General features: G+C 35.5%; 2 protein-coding genes across 12 annotated transcripts in view; both read left to right on the top strand.

Annotated features, from left to right (window-relative positions):
• The window catches only part of LOC129575337 (sodium/potassium-transporting ATPase subunit alpha), a 38014-nt gene extending 28598 nt beyond the window's left edge, over window positions 1-9416 (top strand). For 9 of the 10 annotated variants that reach the window (XM_055458748.1, XM_055458746.1, XM_055458745.1 and 6 more), the window contains 3 exons: window positions 4018-4192; window positions 4442-4674; window positions 4816-9416. In XM_055458748.1, the coding sequence (XP_055314723.1) occupies window positions 4018-4192; window positions 4442-4674; window positions 4816-4936 (529 nt within the window). In that variant the 3' untranslated portion in view covers window positions 4937-9416. Of the gene's footprint in view, window positions 1-25; window positions 121-4017; window positions 4193-4441; window positions 4675-4815 lie in introns of all 10 variants that reach the window. The other variant, XM_055458744.1, reaches the window with a different exon arrangement.
• Window positions 9417-10296: 880 nt separating this feature from the next.
• LOC129575333 (sodium/calcium exchanger 1) overlaps window positions 10297-23126 on the top strand; it is a 25750-nt gene continuing 12920 nt past the window's right edge. The window contains exons 1-2 of one of the 2 annotated variants that reach the window (XM_055458740.1): window positions 10297-12880; window positions 12946-13241. In XM_055458740.1, the coding sequence (XP_055314715.1) occupies window positions 11210-12880; window positions 12946-13241 (1967 nt within the window). In that variant the 5' untranslated portion in view covers window positions 10297-11209. Of the gene's footprint in view, window positions 12881-12945; window positions 13242-15238; window positions 21784-23126 lie in introns of those variants that run through there. The other variant, XM_055458741.1, reaches the window with a different exon arrangement.

The raw sequence follows: 23126 nt of genomic DNA, 5'->3' as shown, positions 1-23126 counted from the left end.
ACTTTGACTAACTTGCTATATCAAGGTGCCGGCAATTTCGCTAGCCTACGAGGCTCCCGAGAGTGACATTATGAAACGGCAACCCAGAGATCCATACCGCGACAACTTGGTCAATCGCAGGTCAGAAGAACCAAAAAAAAAAACACACACACACAAAACAAAAATTAAATGGCCTGATGGTAGTTGTTATAATATGAAACATCAAAATAATTAAGCAATTCAATAACTATAGAAAATGCATTCCAGTCATTTCACTTTTTACTCATAAAAACTGAATGAAATCAATTTGATGATCACGATGACCCTGTCCTTGTTTGGAACAGATTATTCTCTTTTTTTTTTCAAAATTACTTGTTGAATGAGTGTCATCATAAGCCTGTATTCAAGCCCTTGTTACTCGCTTGTGCGAGAAAAATCTATACGAAATCATTTTCTATGGTTGAATATTTGTTTTAAGTCACCCATTAGTCCTAAATGATTGTCCTGATTTCAATATGAGTTTTACTTAATTCGTTTATTTTGTTGATTTCCATCCCTGCTCCCACCAACCGATTCGGTCTGTTCTGAGTTCTACCCCCCCTCGAATAAAAAAATATATATATAATATTTTTAAAAAAAAAAACTCAAATAATCAAATGAAATTTTCATTTTGATTTTGTTTTTTTCAAATTCGACATTCAAAAAGTGTATGTTTCCTTTGTTTGATTTTTGAGTATGAAACTTCTGTAATTCAATTTTTTTTTAATTTTCTAACAAAAAAAAAACACACACACTGTTGTTTTTATACAATCGATGGATATTCTAGTATTTTTGCAATCAAAAATTGATTATTAATTGTGTCACATTTTGGATTGGAACACTTCGAATGAACTATCTTTTTTTTTGGAACGAAATATAAATATAAAACAAATTCCTTCACACTAAATTAATTTAATCAGCATAATTTAATGATATTTATGTGATTTGGACTTTGATTATATTTTCTATGAAAAGAAAAAATTGAAATATTTTTGAATGATTCACGGAATTTATCCAAAAATCAAAGATAAATTAATATAAATCGCCATGAGCTCGCTATTGAAAGAGACATTATTCTTCCAAATGGCATCAGCAATCTCCACCCTTTGAACAATATCAATCTATACCGGATGGTGTCCTCAATTTCATTTTCGAAAAATGTGAAGAATCTCGCAAAAAAGACATTTTCACTTTTTCCGTTGAAAAAAGTAATTTTTTGTAATGTCATCCATTATCCAGCGTTTTTGGCTGAGATACCTCGCCTAAACGAGGTGAAATTGACTTTCAATTACAAACTGAAAGTTAATCGAAAAAAGATAATGCTTTATTTGTTAAAACCAACAAACAAAAATTAACATGGAAATTAATCAAAGTCTCTCACAAATATTATAAACCAAAAAAGACGATTGCAATCGATATCAAAAAGAGAAAAAAATGACAACATCATTTTTTTCCACTGAAATCAAAACTCTTAATTTTCCAATTGGCAATTTTCACTCAAAAAAAAAAAAAAAACTATTCATGTTGATTGTTTTTTCGTTTTCAACTTGGAATTCTCGTTATTATTCTTTTGATTGTTTTTTGACAACTACTGTTTTGTTTAATTGTGTTTTTTGGTTCCATAATCAATTTTATTTTTGTTGGCTTATGAATCAAATTCATGAAAACAGTCGCATTCAATGGACGGACTAGCAGAAATATATATAACATGTGCCGTACCCACAAAAACAAATAACCGATCATTCGCAGCAAATATATACATATGCAAAAACAGAAGAAAAAAAACGAAATAAAAGAACTATAATATTCGAAAAACGCCACACAAACAATAAAACCAGTAACGTAAATTTTGAAAACAATTGCATTCTTAGCTTGACTCTATTTCGATTTGTATAAACTGCTTTCTCCATATAAACACATATATATGCAGTAAAAGCAAAACATAAAAACTGTCCCTCTCAGCAAATTTTTTTCCTATATGTACGTTAAATTTGGTTGCAAACAAGAGAAAAGCAAAAATATTACATTTCCCTTCCTGTATTTTCCAAAAAATCACGATTCTGTTGTGGCCCAACAACAGAGCATCCGCACACTCAGGTTAAGGAAAATGAATGAACTACATATTCAATTTGACAAAAAGAAGAAAAGAAGAAATTCTCTGTAGTACTCAATTCACACTGGCCAAACAACAATTATACCTCTATATTTTTCTTACAGTAGACCTTTTTTCTCTTTCTCCTAACTAACACAAAAAAAAACAAACAGAAAATTAAAAAAAAACCTCAAGTATTTTCCTAAACCATATTCTTCTTTCCAAAAAAAAAACATATTCTTCTAATTTTCAAACTATTGGCTCGGTTTGCGAGCTCGCATTTGTTTTTTGAAAATAGCAAATTCAATCAAAAAAAAAACATTACGTAACTACCACTAATTTTTGATCACATAGAGCCTATATGCCTATTGTATAGAATCTATTTCTGCTAGTCCATCTTTATACAATTCTATTTTTTGCCTATACTTTTTTATGTGCAAGCATAAAAATCAAACCAAAAATCTAGATGTTTATCTGTATCAACTTTATCACTCTATAGAAAAACCATATAAAAATAATCCTCCCTCCCCCTTTTCATACAAAACTACCTACTAGAACACACTCTTTTTTTTTCTTTTCCATACCTAAATCATAGTGAATTTAGTTGAGTCGTTGGAAGTATTATCAAAAAAAGACATGATAACAACGTATGCCTATAGATTTACGTAGATAGATGCGTTGGATTATATATTCTTTAGAATGTGTTGTTAGAACATTTCCTCGCCCTCCCCCCTCTGATACACCTCCCTCATTCAAAAATAAAAACATGGAGTATATAATACTCAAGGATTGGCTTTCACCATCAAAACGAACAGAAAAAAAAACACAACTAGTTAATGCTTGGATAGAGGTTAATAGTGAATCGCATGCAACATTCCTAGATGTGTTCAACAAATAAAGTAAACCGAAAAAAAATGTTGGTTGGAAATCGTAGATACTCGTTGTTGATGTTGTGTATTTGTGTACCCTTTCAATGTGATCTCGTTTCCACATATATTTTCTATATAAATTATTAAGGTGATGAAAGTTGAGCGCAAAAGTTCCACAGCGTACCGTTGGTAGCGTTGTTTTATCGGTACGTGATGAGATTGAATGTGATACGTACGGTGTACGTGTATTATGTACGGGTTGTCCCGTCAAGTATTTTCTTTGAGCAAAAGCGAAAATACTTGACGCGATTCTCTCGACTTATGTGTTCTTATATCGTCTCACCATCAAATGTTGCGAATGGCTACATTTGCGGTCATTTTCAGTGTAGACGAAAATGAGACAAACGAATAGACCATCGACAGATGATGAGACGGTAACCATTTCGTTTCTTTTATTATGATTATTTTCTATCTCTCTATCTCTTTTGCCACGGTGAGACTCATCGTTTTGCCTGGACAGAATAAGTTGCGGTTAAGAGACTTTTATTTTATGTATTTATTTTTTTCTCTGTTGATTATTACGAATGAAATGTGAGTACTTTATGGCGCACACACAGTAACGGAAAGAAAAAAAATGAATATGTAGATAATATATTGCCCAATGCAATAAGGTATTTAACCGCCCTATGCATTGCTTGCTTTTTCCACTCAATGTATGAAACACTCACTTTTACACTGCGCGCTTTCGTAGCTTTAGCTGAATGACTAACACAACACAAATATTTTATGCATGCTTTGACAAACTAATCCAAATAATTTGTTTTTATTTATTTATTCATTTATTTTTTTAAATTAAAACCAAATAACTCAATTTATTTATAACCTCTTATTTAACAGTTATATTCAAATTCTTTGACAATTTAGACTTGATTTTTCAATTAGCAATTATCATGTTGAGATGTTTAAGAGCCGCATTTAACGTAAATGTCTTTTCTTGTTTTTCCCTTCGTCATTTCCTTAAATCTTTGTTCTGTACAGATTGATTTCAATGGCCTACGGACAGATCGGTATGATTCAAGCGGCAGCTGGTTTCTTCGTGTACTTCGTTATCATGGCTGAAAATGGTTTCCTGCCCGGAAAATTGTTCGGTATCCGTGAATCCTGGGATTCTAAGGCTGTCAATGATTTACAAGATTCATATGGCCAAGAATGGGTAAGTTTTGAATTTTTTCTATGGTCCAATTGCAATTCTGTTTATTTTTCGGATTTATTGTGCCAACCGCGCTGGATTCGAAACAATATTGCATACGAGTCGAATGAGCATGTGCAGTTACAATTGAATTCGATATTAGTTTTAGTTGCGACCAAAATTCAATATTCAATTTTATAAACAATTAAATTGGACATTTTGAACCAGAATCAAATAGCTAACAAACTGAAATACTCTTTCATTTTTCTACAGACATACCGAGATCGAAAGACGCTTGAGTTCACTTGCCATACAGCGTTCTTCGTATCGATCGTGGTCGTCCAATGGGCTGATTTGATCATTTGCAAAACACGACGAAACTCAATCGTTCACCAAGGAATGCGCAACTGGGCATTGAATTTCGGTATCGTATTCGAAACAGCATTGGCTGCTTTCCTATCATATTGTCCGGGTATGGACAAAGGTCTTCGAATGTACCCGCTCAAGTGAGTATTTTGGTTTTTTGAATTCAATTATGATTGGCCTGCAAAATTGGGGTCACCTGGGTTCTATGTTTGATTCTCTTTGTGTTACATGCTAATCAATGGCCGATTTTTTCTTCTTTTCTTCTCGTTCCTCTTTTATAGATTTGTCTGGTGGCTACCGGCTATTCCATTCATGTTATCCATTTTCATTTATGACGAAATTCGTCGTTTTTACATTCGTCGCAAGCCAGGCGGTTGGTTAGAACAAGAAACATACTATTAAACACATTTTGAGTTAAGTGAAATGAAACACAAACACAAAAACAAAAACAACAACAACAAGAAACAAACAAACAGAAAATTAAATCAAGACAAAGAGAAAAAATTGCAAAAAAAAAAAGATTTAAGAATAAAAATTAATGAATTATTACATAATACAATTCAGAAGACGAAGTGTTCGCAGCAAAAAAAAGAGTATAAATTTAGTATCATGCAAGACAGGAGATATGATCATTTTCATAAATGGAAGCAACATAGATGTTAAATAAAAAGAATCTCAAGAGAGAGAATGTTTATCGCAGGAACAAATTATCTAAGTACACCGACGACAACAACAACAAATGAGATCACACAAAAGAATCTCTCACGACAAATTCCAAGATAGGCATAACTGAATACAACAACAACAACAACAACAACACTGACACTGAGGAAAATAACAACAACAACAACTACAACAACCAATTTATGATTAAAATAAAAAAAAAGAAAACATATGTAATGCGTTTGTATTTTCACTTATTTTCGGATTTTATATTTGTTTTTTAAAAAACACAAACACATGTAACTGTTCTTCACCATTAAGAGGTAACAACAAAACAAAACAAAAATAATGAGGTTGTTCTCATTGCTTTAATTTATAGATTCTCAAATTAATTTACAAAATATATATATATCTAAACGAAGAAGAAAACAAAAAAAAGAGCAAACAAGGAAGCAAACAACCGAAACAGCACCCAATTGAACACAGAATATGCGAAACGGAAACACCGATGTCAATGTCTAAAAGAGATAACTAAATGAACAAAAAAAAACAAACAAATAAAAAAAATAACACCCAGAGAACTCACACCACACCACACCTTGAGAACACCGCAACAGCAACCAAGTCAGATGAAATATTTAAAACAAAAACCATTTAAAACAATGAATGAATTAAACAAATGTCGTTGAACATTACCAACATAAAAAAGATTTATAGTATAAATTGTCTGTTTGTATTCTCCAAAGTATCCCCGTTGTATTATGTTGTAAATTTGGAACAAATTCTAGAAGTCAAATAAATTTATGATAATTCGTTGACTATTTAATAAATCAATTCAAATGATTAAGATTAAAGAGAAGAACATAATAATTAAAAGAAGAAGAAAAAAAAACGAAGAAGGTGATGAACAAAACAAATGATGCTATAAAATGATGAACGAAATGAGATAGAAATTAATTTAAAACAAACAAAATGAGGAAACTAAAGTAATTCTAACCAAAAGTGTATTCATTCTTCTAGCTTTGAAAAAATGTTAGCTCCCACAATGATGCTTTGCTCTGATTCAGCACACACACACACACAAACACCACTAATTCGTTCCATTCCATAGTTTTGGTACTTACATAATTTCGATGTGTCGAATCGTGTTGCTCTATATGTATTATTGTATACTCGATGTGTCGAGATTTTCCGACTCCCAATATCTCTTCAAGTTCGATCCAGTGTCGAAATCGCCCATTCAATTTTTTTTCAGTCAGATCTCATTCTCTGACCGAATCACACCAAATTGTTCCTCCTTGAATTCGGTTAATGCATAGATACGATCAATTCATTCGCGTTCGGTATTGGCCCAGTGAAAATTCGTGGTTAAATTCAACGATGGAATTTTCTTTGTAAAATCAATTTGAAATTACCCTTGTGTGGAGATGTATAACAACGGAACTGCACCGAATCATCCCCCGGGCATTGGTCGTATTATTCAGCGGTGACACTGCGAAAGGTAACATTTTCGGGAACTAGATGGACGAACACGAATTTATTATTAAATACAAGTGAAAGTGAAAGAAAATGAACAAATTGCCATATTAAATATGTGCGTAGATACGTACAAAATTAAAGCCATTTTCCTGCCCCTGCCCCCGCCCCAAATTGTCTCTCTCACACAAACACGCCCGATCTCCCCGAAAACCGAAAAAATTCTCGTCAACACACACACACACTGAGCCGGAAAGCGTTTAATGGTCATTGTTTTTGATTATTACTCATTTATCACATATTGATGAATATCTAACCTTTGCACTATCAGACCAGAAAAGAACAAAACTAATCAGAACATTCCCTCTTCAGTTCAAAACTTCAGTCCATTTGTTCCATTCGAAAACCGAAAATTACTTTTTCTGAATTTTATTGAAAACACAACTCATCTGATTTCAGTAAACAAAAAAAAAACTAAACCAGAGAAAGACAACAAAGAAAACCAACAACAATACAAACAACACAAATTGGAATAAATAACGATGGAATAACGAGCTGCATATAGTTTTATTAAGCAAATGAAGAATAAAAAGCAAACAAAAAATGAATTAAATAAAAATAAATTATCGAGTGTGAAAAGGAATACAAATTTCTAATTGTTGTTTGATCCATGAGCATATTCAAAACGTCCGTAATTTAAGCCAGTTTCTACAATTCACTGCAAATGAAGTACATTTTGAGTCACTTTTTCCTAAACAAAAAACTAAAAAAATAAGAAAATAAATAAAACGAACAAACAATACACATTCACTCACACACAATAAAAAAAAATGACGCAAAACAACAACAAGACAAAAAAATCCAAAGGCTTTCTTAAATGTACGCTTGTTTTTAGATGACGGCTTACGTGTAATATCGTACATTCATTTTCCTTAATTTCGTTGTTGTCAGCATTTTCGATATTTTTGGTTCAGAAAAAATTGAGAGAAAAAAACCAAAAAATTACCAAACGCAAAAGTAAATTAATAATAATAATATTAAATGAAAATAAACAATAAAAAAAAGCAACTAAATCATGTAATGTCAATAGAAATGAGCATAAAAAATGAAGTTGATGATGATGAAAAAGAAGAAGGCGTCAAAGAAATGAATCATTGCATTGAAATCGATGACGACCATTACATCGAGTCATTGTTCATGTGATTTTCGTTATGCCAAAGCGTTCGTTCATCTGTTTCATGTCTTCAATATAAATAGAAAAAAATTAACTAAAATAAAACTAAAAACCAAATTAAGCACATTAAAATTCGTGAAAAATAAATCACCAATTAAAATCAGTATAAACGAGATAAACCAAAACAAAATTTTAAAAACAAACAAAAATCAAACAATTTTAATTACATTTCAACTTTTCCAAAAGTAAGTGAGACAAATTAAATTGAATAATAATTTAAAAAAAAATGAAGGAAGAAACATGGCATTAGGTCTCCTTGTAAAACTGCCCGGCGATTGAACGTTGTCTTTGGTACACCTTCTTTTTGTGTTGTCATTCGACGTATATCATACATATCGAATGCAACACGAAACATGTGTCGAAATGATTTATTTTTGCGTGCGCGTACGAGAGAAAGAGCTCTCAAAACAAGTCATGACAATTTAATCGATTGGCAGCGATTTTGTTTTCGGTTGTTGAATCTCGTGTGCACATCATTCACCATCACCACCACCACCACCATCAAACCAAACATTTCCGCCGTAATTTTATTCGCAAGAGTTTGAAACGAACAATTATTCAATAAATGAGAGGTTCATAAACAAATTGTATGTGTATTGAGAATAGTGTGTGACAAAAAAAAAGTATTTGACAAAAAGTTGAAAAATTAATTTAAAAAAAATGCGTCTTTACTGCCTGATTATTGATTTCCCTAAAATATATTTAAAAAGAAAACATGAGTAATTAAGAAAAAAAATTACCAAAAAAAAGAGAAAGATAGAATACACACTTTTTTTAATTTTCAAAAAAAAAATGATTACATTTATAGAAACAAAGCAACAAAAAGAAAACAAAGAATGAGAAATAAAACAATAAAAATTGTTCTGTAATATGTAAATCATAAGAAAAAAATGTTACAAAACGATTGCCTCTTTAAAGTTTAAGCTATTTAAATTGAAAAAGAAGTTACACCGTAAACAAAAAGAAAAAAAAATGAAAACTGGAACTAAATATGTAAAACGTATTTTAATAGCTTCAACAAAATGGAAATAAAAAGAGAAGAAAAAAAAACACACACACACGATGAAAATGATACTGACACTAGACACACTGAAATGGTTTAAACACACAGTAAAAACTAAACTAAACAAATCAATTGAAGTAAAAAAAAAACCGATGAGATAAATGAGTTTAAAACAACAAACAAAAAGAATACATGAAATCAGCAGACAAAAAAAAACAAGCAAAAGTAAAATGGGAAAATAGTCACATTTGAATGTTCAAATAAAAACAAAAAACACACAGAAAACGTTGACCGAAAATGGATTTTAAATTAAAATATTTAGAGGACAACAAGAAAAATACAAAATAATTACAATAATATATTCTATTAGTAATAAACAAAATTAGCATCACCATTCATTTGAAATATGAAACAGCGTACTTTACTAGGCGCTATAAAGTAGTTCTCTATTAAACCAAAACAAAAATAAATAAATAAATAAACGTAAATTGGCTGGCTGTTTATTATTCCAAATGGGTTTTTATTAACTTGATTTCGTTTTTTCTTGGCGTTTCCCGTGCTTTTCGTTTGCGATCCGTCCCTTTCTCTTTCTCGCTCTTTCTTTTTTATAGGTCTATTTTCTCTCTTTTTATTTTGTGCATTATGACCTGTGTGTTCTCGATTTGCAGACTGACAACGCGGAATTTCTTCCGGCGGCCGACTACCGACTGCGGTGCACATCGTGATTATTAGTAAACAAAGACGGTAACGGCGACGGCAATTGATACCATAGGATATTAGCCCATTTCGGCACTAGCCACCTGGTGAGCACAAGTGATCTAAAATTGAACCGAACCGAATTATATATGCGATTTATATATGCGCACGGGTTGTATGAATACGCTGTGTTTTTCCTCTTCTTCCGAACGAGAATAGCGATACATTTTGCATCTGACACCTTTTGTTAGATTTTGTCGCATCTTTTTCACAGTATCGGCCATTAAAGTGTTTTTCATTTCTTTCTTTTTTGTGTTCTTTCCTTCGTGCTTTTACTTTTCATTGTCCCCCCCGCTCGCTTTTATTCACAATACTCTTGTGTATCAACTCGGAATTTTTTCTCTACTAGACACTGGCTCACGAATGTGTGACATACTTGTTGTTGAGAATAAGTTATTTTGTGTGTTTTATATTGCAACAAACAACACACTATGCCTATGTTGCCTTTTTTTCTCTTTCTCTCTCCTCCTTTTATTTAATGTATCTCGTTCTATCTCTCTCTCTCTCGCTCTCTCACTTAGTCACCGTCTCCTGCACGCCGCTTTAATTTCGAAATTAAAAATAGACACACACACACACAATCCGTCTATCGGTTCTAGAAGCGATATGAATATTGCGATCACTTATTTCAATATGAGCGCCGTCGAACGATTTTTTTCTCTCACACAGTTTGTCTCTCTAGGTTTTTGGCATCCAATATAACCGAGCCAGCCTCTGGCTTAGTTTCTCAAATAGTCGAGGATGAGTATAAATTTAGTCTGTGTCATAGTTAGTTCGATTTGCGGAACAGAATGTGCTGGAAACATTCTTTTTTGAATTGAAGAGAGAAAAAAAAACAAACGAAAATAATTTAAAATTTTCTGTTTCACCATCATTTAATCTGATGAATTAATGAGATTTGTGTTCGATTCTTTCGGTTTTGTTTGTAATTTACGGCTTAAAATTGCTGGTATTGTGTGAGAATTTATTTGTGAGCAATTTTAATTGAGTACGTGAAAAGTGGCGTGAAGCATTGAGAAAATGGTTGAGTTTATTGGTGCACCATTTAATTTGAGTTCAGCTTGAAATATCTGACAAGTGTTTTTAAGGCATACGAACATCGTAGAGAGAGTGTGTGTCACACGGCCGAAGAACTCGCGCTAACCGAAAACCGCAAACGTGTTCAACACGAAACATTTTTGAAACCAAAAACCTACGTTGTAAAATGCAAAGTGATGTCATCATTTTCCTATCAATAAAAACGGCGTCGCCGACAAATCTCACTTAATTCGTTGAAAATTCAAAAGAATCTCACCTGATACATATAGATATAGTTTGGGAAACGAAAGACTTTCGAAAACGAGTGAATAGATTTTGAGTTGAAAATTCAAACAAAACCCAGAAAGGATCATATACACACACACACACGAACGAGAATACGTATATACGATACAAAAATGCCAATTTGATTAAATCACCACAAAGTAAAGCGAAAACAGTTATCTTTTCAACCGAGTGCTATTTTAAAGAGAAAAGCGAGAGTGCGAGAGGAAAGAGAAAAGGAATGCACATAAAAATGAATGTGAAACAGTTGGTATTTTGGTTGATATTGTGCACAAGTTTTGCGATTGGTAGAGCTTTAGATGACGGCGAAAATTCCACCACCGACAACGATAAGTTCAACGATATTGAAATACCAAATACAACAATAACCGACGATGATAACACATGGCATGTAACAAATGAATACGATTATGATGGCACAACGGAAGAGTTAATCGCTGAAAATGTAACTGATGATAATGGTTTTACGACAAACACTGAAAATGAAACTGAGACTGAAACCGAAACGGAAGCTGAAACGGAAAGCGCTTTGCTAACGGGTACCGAAATTCAAGTTGAAAATGCCACCAAATCGAATCTTGAAACGTTGAAAGCAAGAAAATCTGCGGGAAAATGCAGAAACGGTTTAATATTACCCGCATGGCGTCCCATTGAAAATTTAACAACCGGTGATCGGTTTGCCCGTGGTTTGGTGTACTTTTTGGCAATGTGCTATCTATTTTTGGGCGTATCGATCGTATCTGACCGATTTATGGCGGCTATTGAAAAAATCACTGCAATCGAAAAAAGTGTAAGTGTACGTCGACCCGATGGAACGCAGCAACAAGTCATTGTACGGGTGTGGAACGAAACCGTGGCAAATTTAACATTAATGGCCTTAGGAACAAGTGCGCCCGAAATCCTGTTGTCTATCATTGAGGTGTTCACAAATAAATTCGAAGCTGGTCTATTGGGGCCGGGAACTATCGTTGGCTCTGCCGCGTACAATCTATTTACCATCATTGCGATTTGTATTATGGTCATTCCAAAGGGCGAAGTTCGGCGAATTAAGCACTTGCGTGTATTTTTCGTCACGGCTACTTGGTCGATTTTCGCATATATTTGGTTGTACTTGATATTGGCGGTGTTTAGCCCGGGTGTGGTGGCAATATGGGAAGGTTTAATCACCTTTTTATGCTTTCCATTGATCGTTTGGATGGCCTATGTGGCCGATAGACGTATGCTCGTCTACAAATACTTGCACAAAGGCTATCGTATGAACGAACGTGGTGTTATGGTTCAAATGGAAACCACCGATCATACCACACCAATGCCAAAGGAGCAGCGATCCGATTCGGTAATTCTTGAATCCGATGGCACCGAACTCATGTCCGACGAATTTACAGACCTTGAAAAATTGCGTTTGGAATACATAAAAATTTTACAAGACCTACGAACACAATATCCACAGTTCGGTGCACGGGCAACATTGGAAATGATGGCACAAGAGAGACTGCTCAATTCCACCCCAAAATCGCATGCATTCTATCGCGTGCAAGCTGGCCGAAAATTACTTGGTGGCGGCAATGTGGTTCGACGAATTGCCGAACGTACGACCAATGAAGTGAAAGCGGATTTATTACAAGTGCATGTGATCGATGACGATGATTTAACGCCAAAAATTTGCTTTGAACCAAACCATTACACGGTAATGGAGAATTGTGGCAGTGTTGACATTCGTATTATGCGGCATGGTGATTTTTCCGGTCATGTTTCCGTTGACTATCAGACGCAAGACGGTTCTGCAGAGGCGGGTACTGATTACATCGCTCAATCGGGCACAATTACTTTTACGCCCGGGATCAGTGAGCGCTTTATCAAAATTGACATTGTGGACGACGATATTTTCGAGGTTGATGACAACAATACAATTTTTCGATTGAGCATGAGCACTCATCAACACTTTGTTGTTCGCAGGTCGATGAAAACTTCTACATTCAACTTAGCAATCCAACGAATGGTGCGGTTTTGGGTGCAAATAATCTCGCTACCATTATGATATTGGACGATGATCATGCTGGTTTTTTTTCATTTGCCGAAAGCGAGCATGAATTAATTGAAACGGTCGGGATTTATGAGCTTAAAGTGGTGCGAGCATCTGGAGCCCGAGGCACCGTTACTCTACCATATTGGACGGAAGATGGAAGCGCAAAAGGCGGCAAAGCATATGAAACACAGTCAAATCAACTCATTTTCAACAACAACGAAACGGAGTAAGTTATTTTAAGGTAGAAAGGCTTTTCCATTTTTTTCCCCTGTTTTTTTCTCCTTTTCTCTCGACTGATTCATATGAATCGAATATTCAATAAAGAATATTCTAAGTTTGCGATAACTTTTTTTACTGATTCGGGTGCATATGTCAATAAAGTTGCGATACGCTACTTATTTGTTGCTTTTTTTATGTTCAGCAATAAAAACGTACGTGGAATTTCGGACTCTCTCTCTCTCTCTCTCTTTCTCTCATTCGCTCTTCTTGTATTTCTCTCCAAATGTTAGAGTTAAGCTTGTTTAGCCGTGTTGAAAATCGATAAGTTCGCATTTTCAGCGGAAAAAAATATTGTTATATTGAATTAATAATAACAACAATAATGCAAATGAAATTGTTGAAGGAACGAAGTAGTAAAAAGAAATGAATATATCAAGTTTAACATGCCTCAATCAATTGTACGCTTTCCAACATCGGCATGCATATGCGTGTGGCGTGCCTGGATAACATAAGCTCAATAGCTCATTTTTTTTCTCTTTCTATTTTTTTTTTCAATATGAAGAAAACGTTGAATATTTAATGCGTTCGACAGTTTGATTTAGCGTTGAGTAAATGTTTGGGAGGAATTTACAGGAGCGTATCGTGTTTGACTATCGCTCCAACGACCGCAATTTTTTTTGTTGGTAAAAATCAATGAAAATTCCAATGCACAACACGTACAATTATCGAAAATGTGTGGATTTTTCTTTTATCGCAGATTGTGTTATTGTTGAGGAGTATTATTTCATCATTTAATGCTTATTTATATTTATTTCGACGAGATTTCGATCTTTTTTCCCATATATGTACCATCATCAATGATGATTCATCATAAATGAGGTTATCTATTAAGTTTTCCCCCAGATGACGATGACGACAACGTGCAACATCATACATTCGTGATTAAGTCATTACGGACAAATTATGTAATTAATTTGGCCATTCGCATACTAATAACTAATAAATAGCGGTTGTTATGCTGTGGATGAGGTGTGTGTTGTCAGTGTTCACAACTAGTACATACATTCTCTCATCAACGTTGTGGAATTCGCAATGAACATTGCTGTCCTCCTCCTCTCCCTCCATTTAGCACATAGCATCAGCAACACATCTATCACATGCATTTCGTCCATTTCAGCAGCACGGTAGCGCACAGCACGTCGCACAACACATGTGTGTCACTGTGTGATAATAATTCAAAATGCACACAAATGCCCTCCCCCCATTTCCCCATTGAAATGACATAAACACAGATTTGTTGCCTCAAAACTATGTAAAATGTCAACAATGAGCTTCTATGCGTGAGGTTTTCTACATGGAGGAAACGTCGACAGCGAAATCAGCCAAAATTACAACAGCAACAAAAAAAGCACAGCCATAAAAATTGATACTGCCCGAGGGCGCACGCGATCTCATTGCATCCTGGGCCACAAAAACGCACACAAAACGCAACCAAAAAAAAACTCACCCATTCAACAGAATGAAAAGCAGAAAAATTGTGTTTATACGCTGCCAACTTATGATTGACAAATATCTAATTTGATTCCATGTCTTCTTCGTTTTTTTTGGAAATATTGGCCCGCAAAAAAAATCGCCCATGAATCATTACACTACTACTCAATGGAAATGCAAATGGGACAAACAAAAAGGAAATTCATCGAAAAAAAGAACATGAAATTATTCAGTAGAATGTAGAAAGAAGAAGAAGAAGAAGAAGAAGAAGAAGGAGAAAGAGATAAATGTGGGAATATTAAAATTTTTCGCCCTTTATTGGACCAATCGCATGCGAAAATGACTTTGTACATTTGAGCAGCTGCTTGAGAATAGAAAAAACCAACCAACGAACGAAAATTTTCCAACACACACACAGAGTGAGAAAGAAACGACAATGGCAGAAGTCCTATCACTTAGCGCAGTCAACGAATATAATATTGTCGACAATACGGAGAGGAAAAAAGAGGATACTATTATCTGGTATCGACGCACAAAACGAAGAGAGCAAACGAAAGAAGAAGAAAAAAAAAGTCGGAGGCGAATAATCGTGACGTATCGTTTTAATACCGTTTTTGTCCCCATTTTCATTCTTATGGATTTCATTTTTTACGCTCACACACAATGCGGAAATGCTTTAAATCGAACGCAAAACCGAATTTTTTTTGGATAAACTTTGGGCTCATTAATCATTTTGGAAAATTCGACTATACTATGCTTTAAGCGCTCGCTCACCATCAATAAAATGTGAACGGTTGTTTTGCCTCGACTATATCTGTTCGTGTTTTTATTTATCATCTCTCGCTTTGTTATATCCCGTTACCAATGCAGATATCATTCAACATACAACACACCATCCACCAAACAGCATCCACTTAAATTTTGAACAAATGGGACGAGGGTAGCGAAATAACGACAACAGCAATAGCAGCAGCAGCAGCAGCAGCAGCATCATCATCAGCAACAACGACGAACGGCGACAGAAAAAGAAGGAGCAAACAAAGAGAGAGAAAAAAGTATATCGAGAATAAGAAGATGCAAACTATTTCAGAAATACGCCCCATGAAGAATTGCAGCATTTTCCGGGAATATTTAATTGTTGTGAATGCGCCGCGCGAGGCAATTTTGCCTTCGGATTGGGGAAAATCGAAAAAGACGCTAACAAACCACCTTATTGTCGAAAAACCTGCCACTGATGCGTTTGCTAAAAGGGAACGAAATGGGATAGAAAGCAACAGCAGCAGCAGTGGTAGTAGTAGCAGCAGCAGAATCAGCAACGGCAGCAAAAAAAAAGCACCAAATAGCATGCGATCCATTTGGAAGAGTACCTCGCAGTGTGGCACATACACACAGAGAAAAAGGAAAATCAGAACAGAGCAGATCAGAACATCCTGGCAATTCACCAATTGCTTACACTATAGCTTTTGTAAGCTGAAAACTTTTCCCAGCACAACAATTGCTGCTGGTACGCATCGAGCGTTATATTGCGAGAGCCGCGAGAACGACAACAACAACGATGACGGCGGCAACAATACAAGGAGAATATATGGCAAAGAGATCGAAAAGTGCCGTTTTGTCCACATACAATTACTGACTGACACACCGACACATATGCACACGCAGCACCAACTCGATGCTGTGTGTACTTGGCCACATACGCACAAATACATGGGTGGCCGATATCAATCTGCGTACATGTTCCATTTTCCGCAACTGCGCATTTTCTTCGATTTTTAGGTGCTTTCCGTTGGAAATTTGTTAATTTTTGCATATCACACACATAGAGGGAGACAAAGACAGAGAAACATACTCACACACACACACACCATGTCTTCGTCTCTGTCTCACTCATTCATATCATTCGATTCACCACCATCCAAAGTCAACTGCTCTCTGTGACTTGCTGTGTCTAAATTACGCTTTTTAGAAACATAGGCCACAACGGCTTTGGATTTGTGTGTAAGTGCTTGTTGGTCGTTACTCGCGCGCTCGCATTCGCCACACTCTTTACATACGATGTACGATTACTTTTTTTTCTGTTCTCTGCTCTCTGCCTCTATTTGTTCCTTCTCTTTGCAACCATATTTTGTGGGTGCAGGCAGCTCTCTCTCTCTCAGCCTTTGCAAAGTTCTTCTAATTTCCCGTCGACACATGAGTGAAATTCCCTTCTTTTGATCGATGTGAAAATGTAACCACGGCTCACGCACACACACACGCTCTCTCTTTCTCTCCGTGTGTGTGTGTGTGTGCGCGCTTAGATACGTGCCATATCGATGTGTATGGTGCAGATGATTTGTGTAAAAGCTTACGGTTTGAAGAGCAATAGCAAACAGAGCAAACGAAAAACTCCAACAAATGCTGTTGCTGTTACTGAACAAAAAAAATAATATCATTTTTTTACTGTTCACGAGTCGAGTGCAATGTTTACTATATATCTATCTCTTTTTTTTAAATTTTCCATCCAACAACGAATTTACTGGCTTCGTTTCGTCACTGATTCTTAGCATTTTCGTCAGTGTGTACACGTTGTTGTTTTATTTTTTTTCCTCGTCTTTTCTCTCTCTCCATATATATACATATATATACTATATACATATATGTTATTCCTCTGCTTTGCTCTCTTTCTGTGTGCTATCCAAGCGAAGGGATTTTTCATTGCAAATTATTCGCTTTTCGTTCAGTTTTCTAACATGCACGTTATCATACAGTCCAGCAGCAGCAGCAGCATTATTATATTCCGAAACTTTACTTTCTGTTTCTGTTGACATCTTCGTTATATAGTAGTTTTTTTTTAAATTTGTGTTCTGTTGTTTGTTTGGAACAAAAAAAAAAACAAATGAAATTCTTCGCTGAGTGTTTTCTGGAGGAGATGTGAAAAAAAATGTAAACGAAAAAATAAAGAAATAGATTAAAAGAAGCGACGAAATAAAATATAGTCGTTACATACAAGAGAAAGTGCGCAAGAAGGCAGAAAGCGAGTGAAAAACAGCTCATTTCTCACCATACCATCTCCTCGTCATCATCATCATCACATCCATTTGTGCTCCATCGCATCGTCAAGGTGGATTTCATTCTGTATTGCTTTTTGTTTGGAGAGGAAGCACACGACTGACACAACTGATTAACACTTTTTGACAAAAAAAAACGAAACGAAACGATACGAACGCAGTTGAAGCTCCAGCAGCAGCATCAACAGTAGCAGAAGAAAAAAAAGTTCTTCAGTGCTTAATCACCTACGAGTTTTCTCTCAGTCGCTCATCGTATCTCTTCAGGAAGACTTTCAAGTGGACGTGAAGAAGCAGTTTTTTTTTCTCTCTTCATCGTTGTTATCGACGACTTTTTGTGAAATTTACCAACAATTTGATAAAACCAGGCCTTTGCAGTTTTATCTCCATAATTATACACATATAGATATTATATACGGGACAATTTGTGCTGTTTTTTTCTGTTGTGTATGCGTGCAAAATTTTTCTTAAACAAGTGTGATTTAAAAAAAAAAAGTTTTTTTTATAAATTATATGCAATGATAAATATTTGCCACCGAACCATAATAACAACAAACTGACTAACAAAGCATTAGCAGTAGCAGCAACAGGAAAAAAAATTACATAAAAGTATTTAAAATAAACCAAGAACGAAGAAGTTTCGAAAAAAGACCGATACGAAAAAGAAAAATAAAACGAAAACACTTCGTTGAAACCGACAAATAAGAAGAAAAAACAAGACGAATTGTTAAGCCTTTGTTAAAAAAAATCTAAATTTTTCTTGCCCCACGGTTTACGATTTTAATTTTTCAAATCGAAATTTTGGCCTAAAATGACTATTATCAACATTTGTTGTGTTTTGTTTTTGTCGTTTCGTTCATAACACACACACACACACATATGAGAAAATGTATACATAAATCAGCAGTGATCGACAGATATTATGTGGAATGCTGAACAATCAAACATCATCAACGCTTAACGAACAGGACACAAAAACTGTTGACAATGGTTAATAAGTTGTAATAAAGTAGCAATAATAGTTTAAGTGAAAATCAATGTAATCAAAAAAAAAAAGAGAAGGAATATATGTTGGTTGGGTCTTTTGTGACCGAAATGTGATGAAAAAAATTGAACGAATTTTGTTTTGAATAAAAAGAAGAAGAAACGCATCGAAACAAACCTCCGTCATCAACAACAACTTAGATTTCAAAATAAGTTTTGGTAAATTGTTCCTGCAAAAAAATATAAAACAAAATAGTTTACAACAACAAGACCCGTGCATAAAACAACGGATTAAATAGAAAGTGTTTTGCCAAACCAAAAAATAAGTTCAAATTAGCAAAAAGAAAACTATACACTCAATCGATGTCACCAAAAGGAATGTAAAAAGGAAGAAAAAAAGCAACACAACCGAAACTAACATTAAAATAATGAATTAACATGAATACATAAATAACGAACGAACGAACATTTGCATTGAAAAATCCACACCATATTCAGTCAAACACACGCATTTAGCAAACAAATACAACGAGCAGTGTTGTTCTTAGATCATGAATGAACGATGTCTGGCGTGGAAACGGCAGAAGAGACAAATTGACGAAGAAAATTACATAGCGAAAATGCCGAAAATGTGTTGAAAACCTTATTTATGCAATTCACTGCTCTTTTCTCTATCTTTTTCACTCTCATTGCTCGCTCGCCAAGCGCTCGTTCGCTCGTTCATTCTCTCTGTCTGCCTGTCTGTCACGCACTACACACATATAAACGGTTATCGTCTATTTTCCGCACGCAGTGAATGAAAAATCAAATTGAAGCCGTTCCCATCAAATAGAATATAATTGTGTTTATCTATCTATTTATCTCTCTCCATATGAATGTAGCAGCAAAAGATTAAATCCGTGTAAACATGATTGAATCAAATACGAAAACTATCGTTGTTGTGACTAGTGCAAGTTTTGATCGGTTTGATATTTGTGTATAAATTTGAGTGAGTTGTCGAATGTTGTTTACTCATCAGATCACTTGACGGCTTATACGGGGTATTTACTAATAAAACGATATAGAGAACACAACTGTTTAAACGAATTTCTTTGATAAAAGTAACGTATACATATACATATATATCTATAAATTATTGGTGGTGTTAGAAGAATCAAAAATAGAAGAAGAAATCGACTGTGGTCAATTTTTTTTTTGCATTCGTTCATATTTTGTTTTTTTTTTTTCGAAATCTCTAATGCCATTAACGGGGTGCTTGTAAAGAAATCAACGAAGAAACCGTCTGTTGATATATAAAACATAAAAAATGCATTCAATAAAGAGGTGTCGTCGTGCGAATATGGCTATCGTTCAATTGTTGGTGTTGATGGCTGCCAGTTCGACCGTCAGTGGTGCCACATTTTTCGATAATCATACGATCGAAGCGAAAAGCCTGGATTGGGCGGGTGAGAAAACAAAGTGTCATGACGGATTGTTATTGAAAGTTTGGCAACCACAAGATGATCTCACACTACGCGATGTCATCATCCGTGGCACCGTCTATTTTAGCATCTTGGTGTACCTGTTTATCGGTGTTTCAATCGTATCGGACCGATTTATGGCGGCCATTGAAGTCATCACATCGAAGGAAAAGGAGGTGAAAGTGCGCAAATTAAATGGTGAATCTCAAATCGTAGTGGTACGCGTGTGGAATGAAACGGTGGCCAATTTAACGTTGATGGCTTTGGGCTCAAGTGCACCCGAGATTTTGCTATCGATCATTGAAATTATCGGAAAAAATTTCGATGCGGGCGATTTAGGGCCAGCAACTATCGTTGGTTCGGCCGCTTACAATCTATTTGTTATCATTGCCATTTGTGTGCTGGTCATACCAAAAGGTGAAGTGCGTCGCATCAAACATTTACGTGTATTTTTTGTAACATCAACGTGGTCGGTGTTCGCCTATATTTGGTTGTACTTAATATTGGATTTCTTTTCGCCCGGTGTGGTTGAGCTATGGGAAAGCTTTTTAACATTCATGTTCTTTCCGCTGACGGTGCTCACGGCCTACATTGCCGATCGACGATTGCTCATTTACAAGTACATTGGCAAAGAGTATCGTATCAATAAGCATGGTGTTATGGTACAAACCGAAGCCGATGTTGCATTCGAAATGAATGGTCGTGAGGATAATATTAAATCGTTCACAGATGGTGGCGTCATCACAGAAGAGGTACGAGATTTTGAAGAGGCACGCCGTGAATACATTACAACATTGAAAAACTTACGCCGAAAATATCCGCAAAGCGATTTAGAAAATCTAGAAATTATGGCACAAGAACAACTGATGAACAATGGGCCAAAGTCGCGAGCATTCTATCGCATACAGGCGACACGCAAAATGATGGGCAGCGGCAATATTATGCGAAAAATTTCGGAACGAGCTCAATCTGATTTGAGCGAAGTGAAGGCCGAATTGCAACGCGTCGATGTTGATCTGGATGAGGAGGTTGGTTTGATAAAGGTCTATTTCGAGCCTGGCCATTATACGGTCATGGAAAATTGTGGCGAATTTGAATTGAGAGTGGTTCGAGATGGTGATTTGACACGCGAATGCACCGTCGATTACGAAACCGAGGATGGATCGGCAGAAGCAGGCAGTGACTATGTTGGCAAAAAAGGGACGCTTATTTTCAAGCCAGGTGTTGATGAGCAACGATTCCGCATTGAAGTTATCGACGACGATGTTTTTGAACAGGACGAACACTTTTATGTTAAGCTTACCAATGCATCGTCCGATGTTACCTTGGCCACGCCAAGCGTTGCAACCGTAATGATTTTAGACGATGATCATGGCGGTATATTTGCATTCAGCTCAAAAGATCACGAACTATGTGAATCGGTCGGTGTGTACGAATTGAAAGTGCAACGATTTAGTGGAGCACGCGGCAAAGTATTATTACCATACTGGACTGAAGATGGCACAGCCAAAACCGGAAGGGATTATGAAATGGTTCAGGGCGAATTGGAATTTGATAATAATGAAAGCGAGTAAGTTTGTCTTTCTCACTGCATTAAAAGCTTTTCATCAATTTGGTAGCACTCTTTATATTCTGCACATTGTTGTTGTTGTTGTTTGATATCAATAGAAAAAACAATGCGAGCACAAACTCGTAACTATTTTGCTCTCTATGTCATCAACGGAGCTCATTTGCAAACGTTATAAAGTTGCAACAAATACGGTCCATTAAAGACAAGACCGGAATTCCGTTGTGCACACAATCGCAATTATGTTGTTATATGTCTCTACAATGTTGTTTGAAGTACATAAAGAGCGAATGAGCGCGTCAAGGGAGGCAGAGTGAGAATGTGTGAGAGAGAGAGAGAGAGAGAGAGAGAGAGAGAAAGAGATTCAGAGCATCATGATGCGAAGCAGACAAAAAGTCGGACAATGCACATATTGAATCTTATTCACGTTTTGAATGACGTTGGTAATTAGTATGAAGGACTAATTTTTGCCGAGTTTCGTTACAACAACAACCGCACATAGCCAATGATTGGTTATCATAATGAATTGACTGTTGATAAATAGAATTTCAATGTCGCATTCAAGTGATATACACACAGGCAGTCTATTTTTTGTTGTTGGTTGGTTCGTTCCTCATTTCACGTTTCTGTTTCGCTGGGTTTTTTCTTCTTTTTTTTTGGAGTGCATTTTGCAATGCAACACAATCGAAATTGACCTCTACACATAACATGTATGTAGTTTTGCAATATGTGTATTCTACGTGCCGTACATGACAATCGGTTGGTTGGTCGATCGGTTTTGCTGCATCGTCATCCTCTTTCTCTCTCTATCTACGGTTTTTCGTCTACTGTACATATTAACTTGCAACGGGCGGGCAGGCGAGCGTGCACGACCATGCACCGCAAACAGCGAATTATATACAGACTGAGCACTTCATAGTAATCTCTTAATTCATAGTCAAGAAACATTAGAAGCCAGACAAATTGGATTTATCGAAAATGGTTTGCGTTTGTATCGAGTACACTAGTGAAGTGGAGTAAGTGAGTGAGAGAGAGAGAGAGAGCAAGGTTCTGGTGCATCGTGTGCTCAAATTAAAACTAAACTTCATTACATATTGATTAACATGTCCTATTTTTATATTGGTTTCAATTAAGATGTGTTACATTTTGGAACGCTTAACTCGCTCGTGTGCCGATGAGGAGCATAATACGGACGAGTTCTTTTTCTCCTTCGTTTTCTTCGTTTCATGTGTGTAATCCATATTTTTCTGTGCGGCAAAACTTTTTACTCGCCCCATCTCTCACATATTCCTTTATATCTCTCTCTCTCTCTCTCTCTCTCTCTCTCTCTCTCTCTCTCTCTCTCT

Source organism: Sitodiplosis mosellana, unplaced genomic scaffold, assembly GCF_009176505.1.
Source record: "Sitodiplosis mosellana isolate CC-2019 unplaced genomic scaffold, AAFC_SMos_1.0 Smas_scaffold_6166, whole genome shotgun sequence".
Taxonomy (NCBI): domain Eukaryota; kingdom Metazoa; phylum Arthropoda; class Insecta; order Diptera; family Cecidomyiidae; genus Sitodiplosis; species Sitodiplosis mosellana.
The sequence above is the reverse complement of the archived record's forward strand: the minus strand, read 5'-3'. Positions and strand labels throughout refer to the sequence as shown.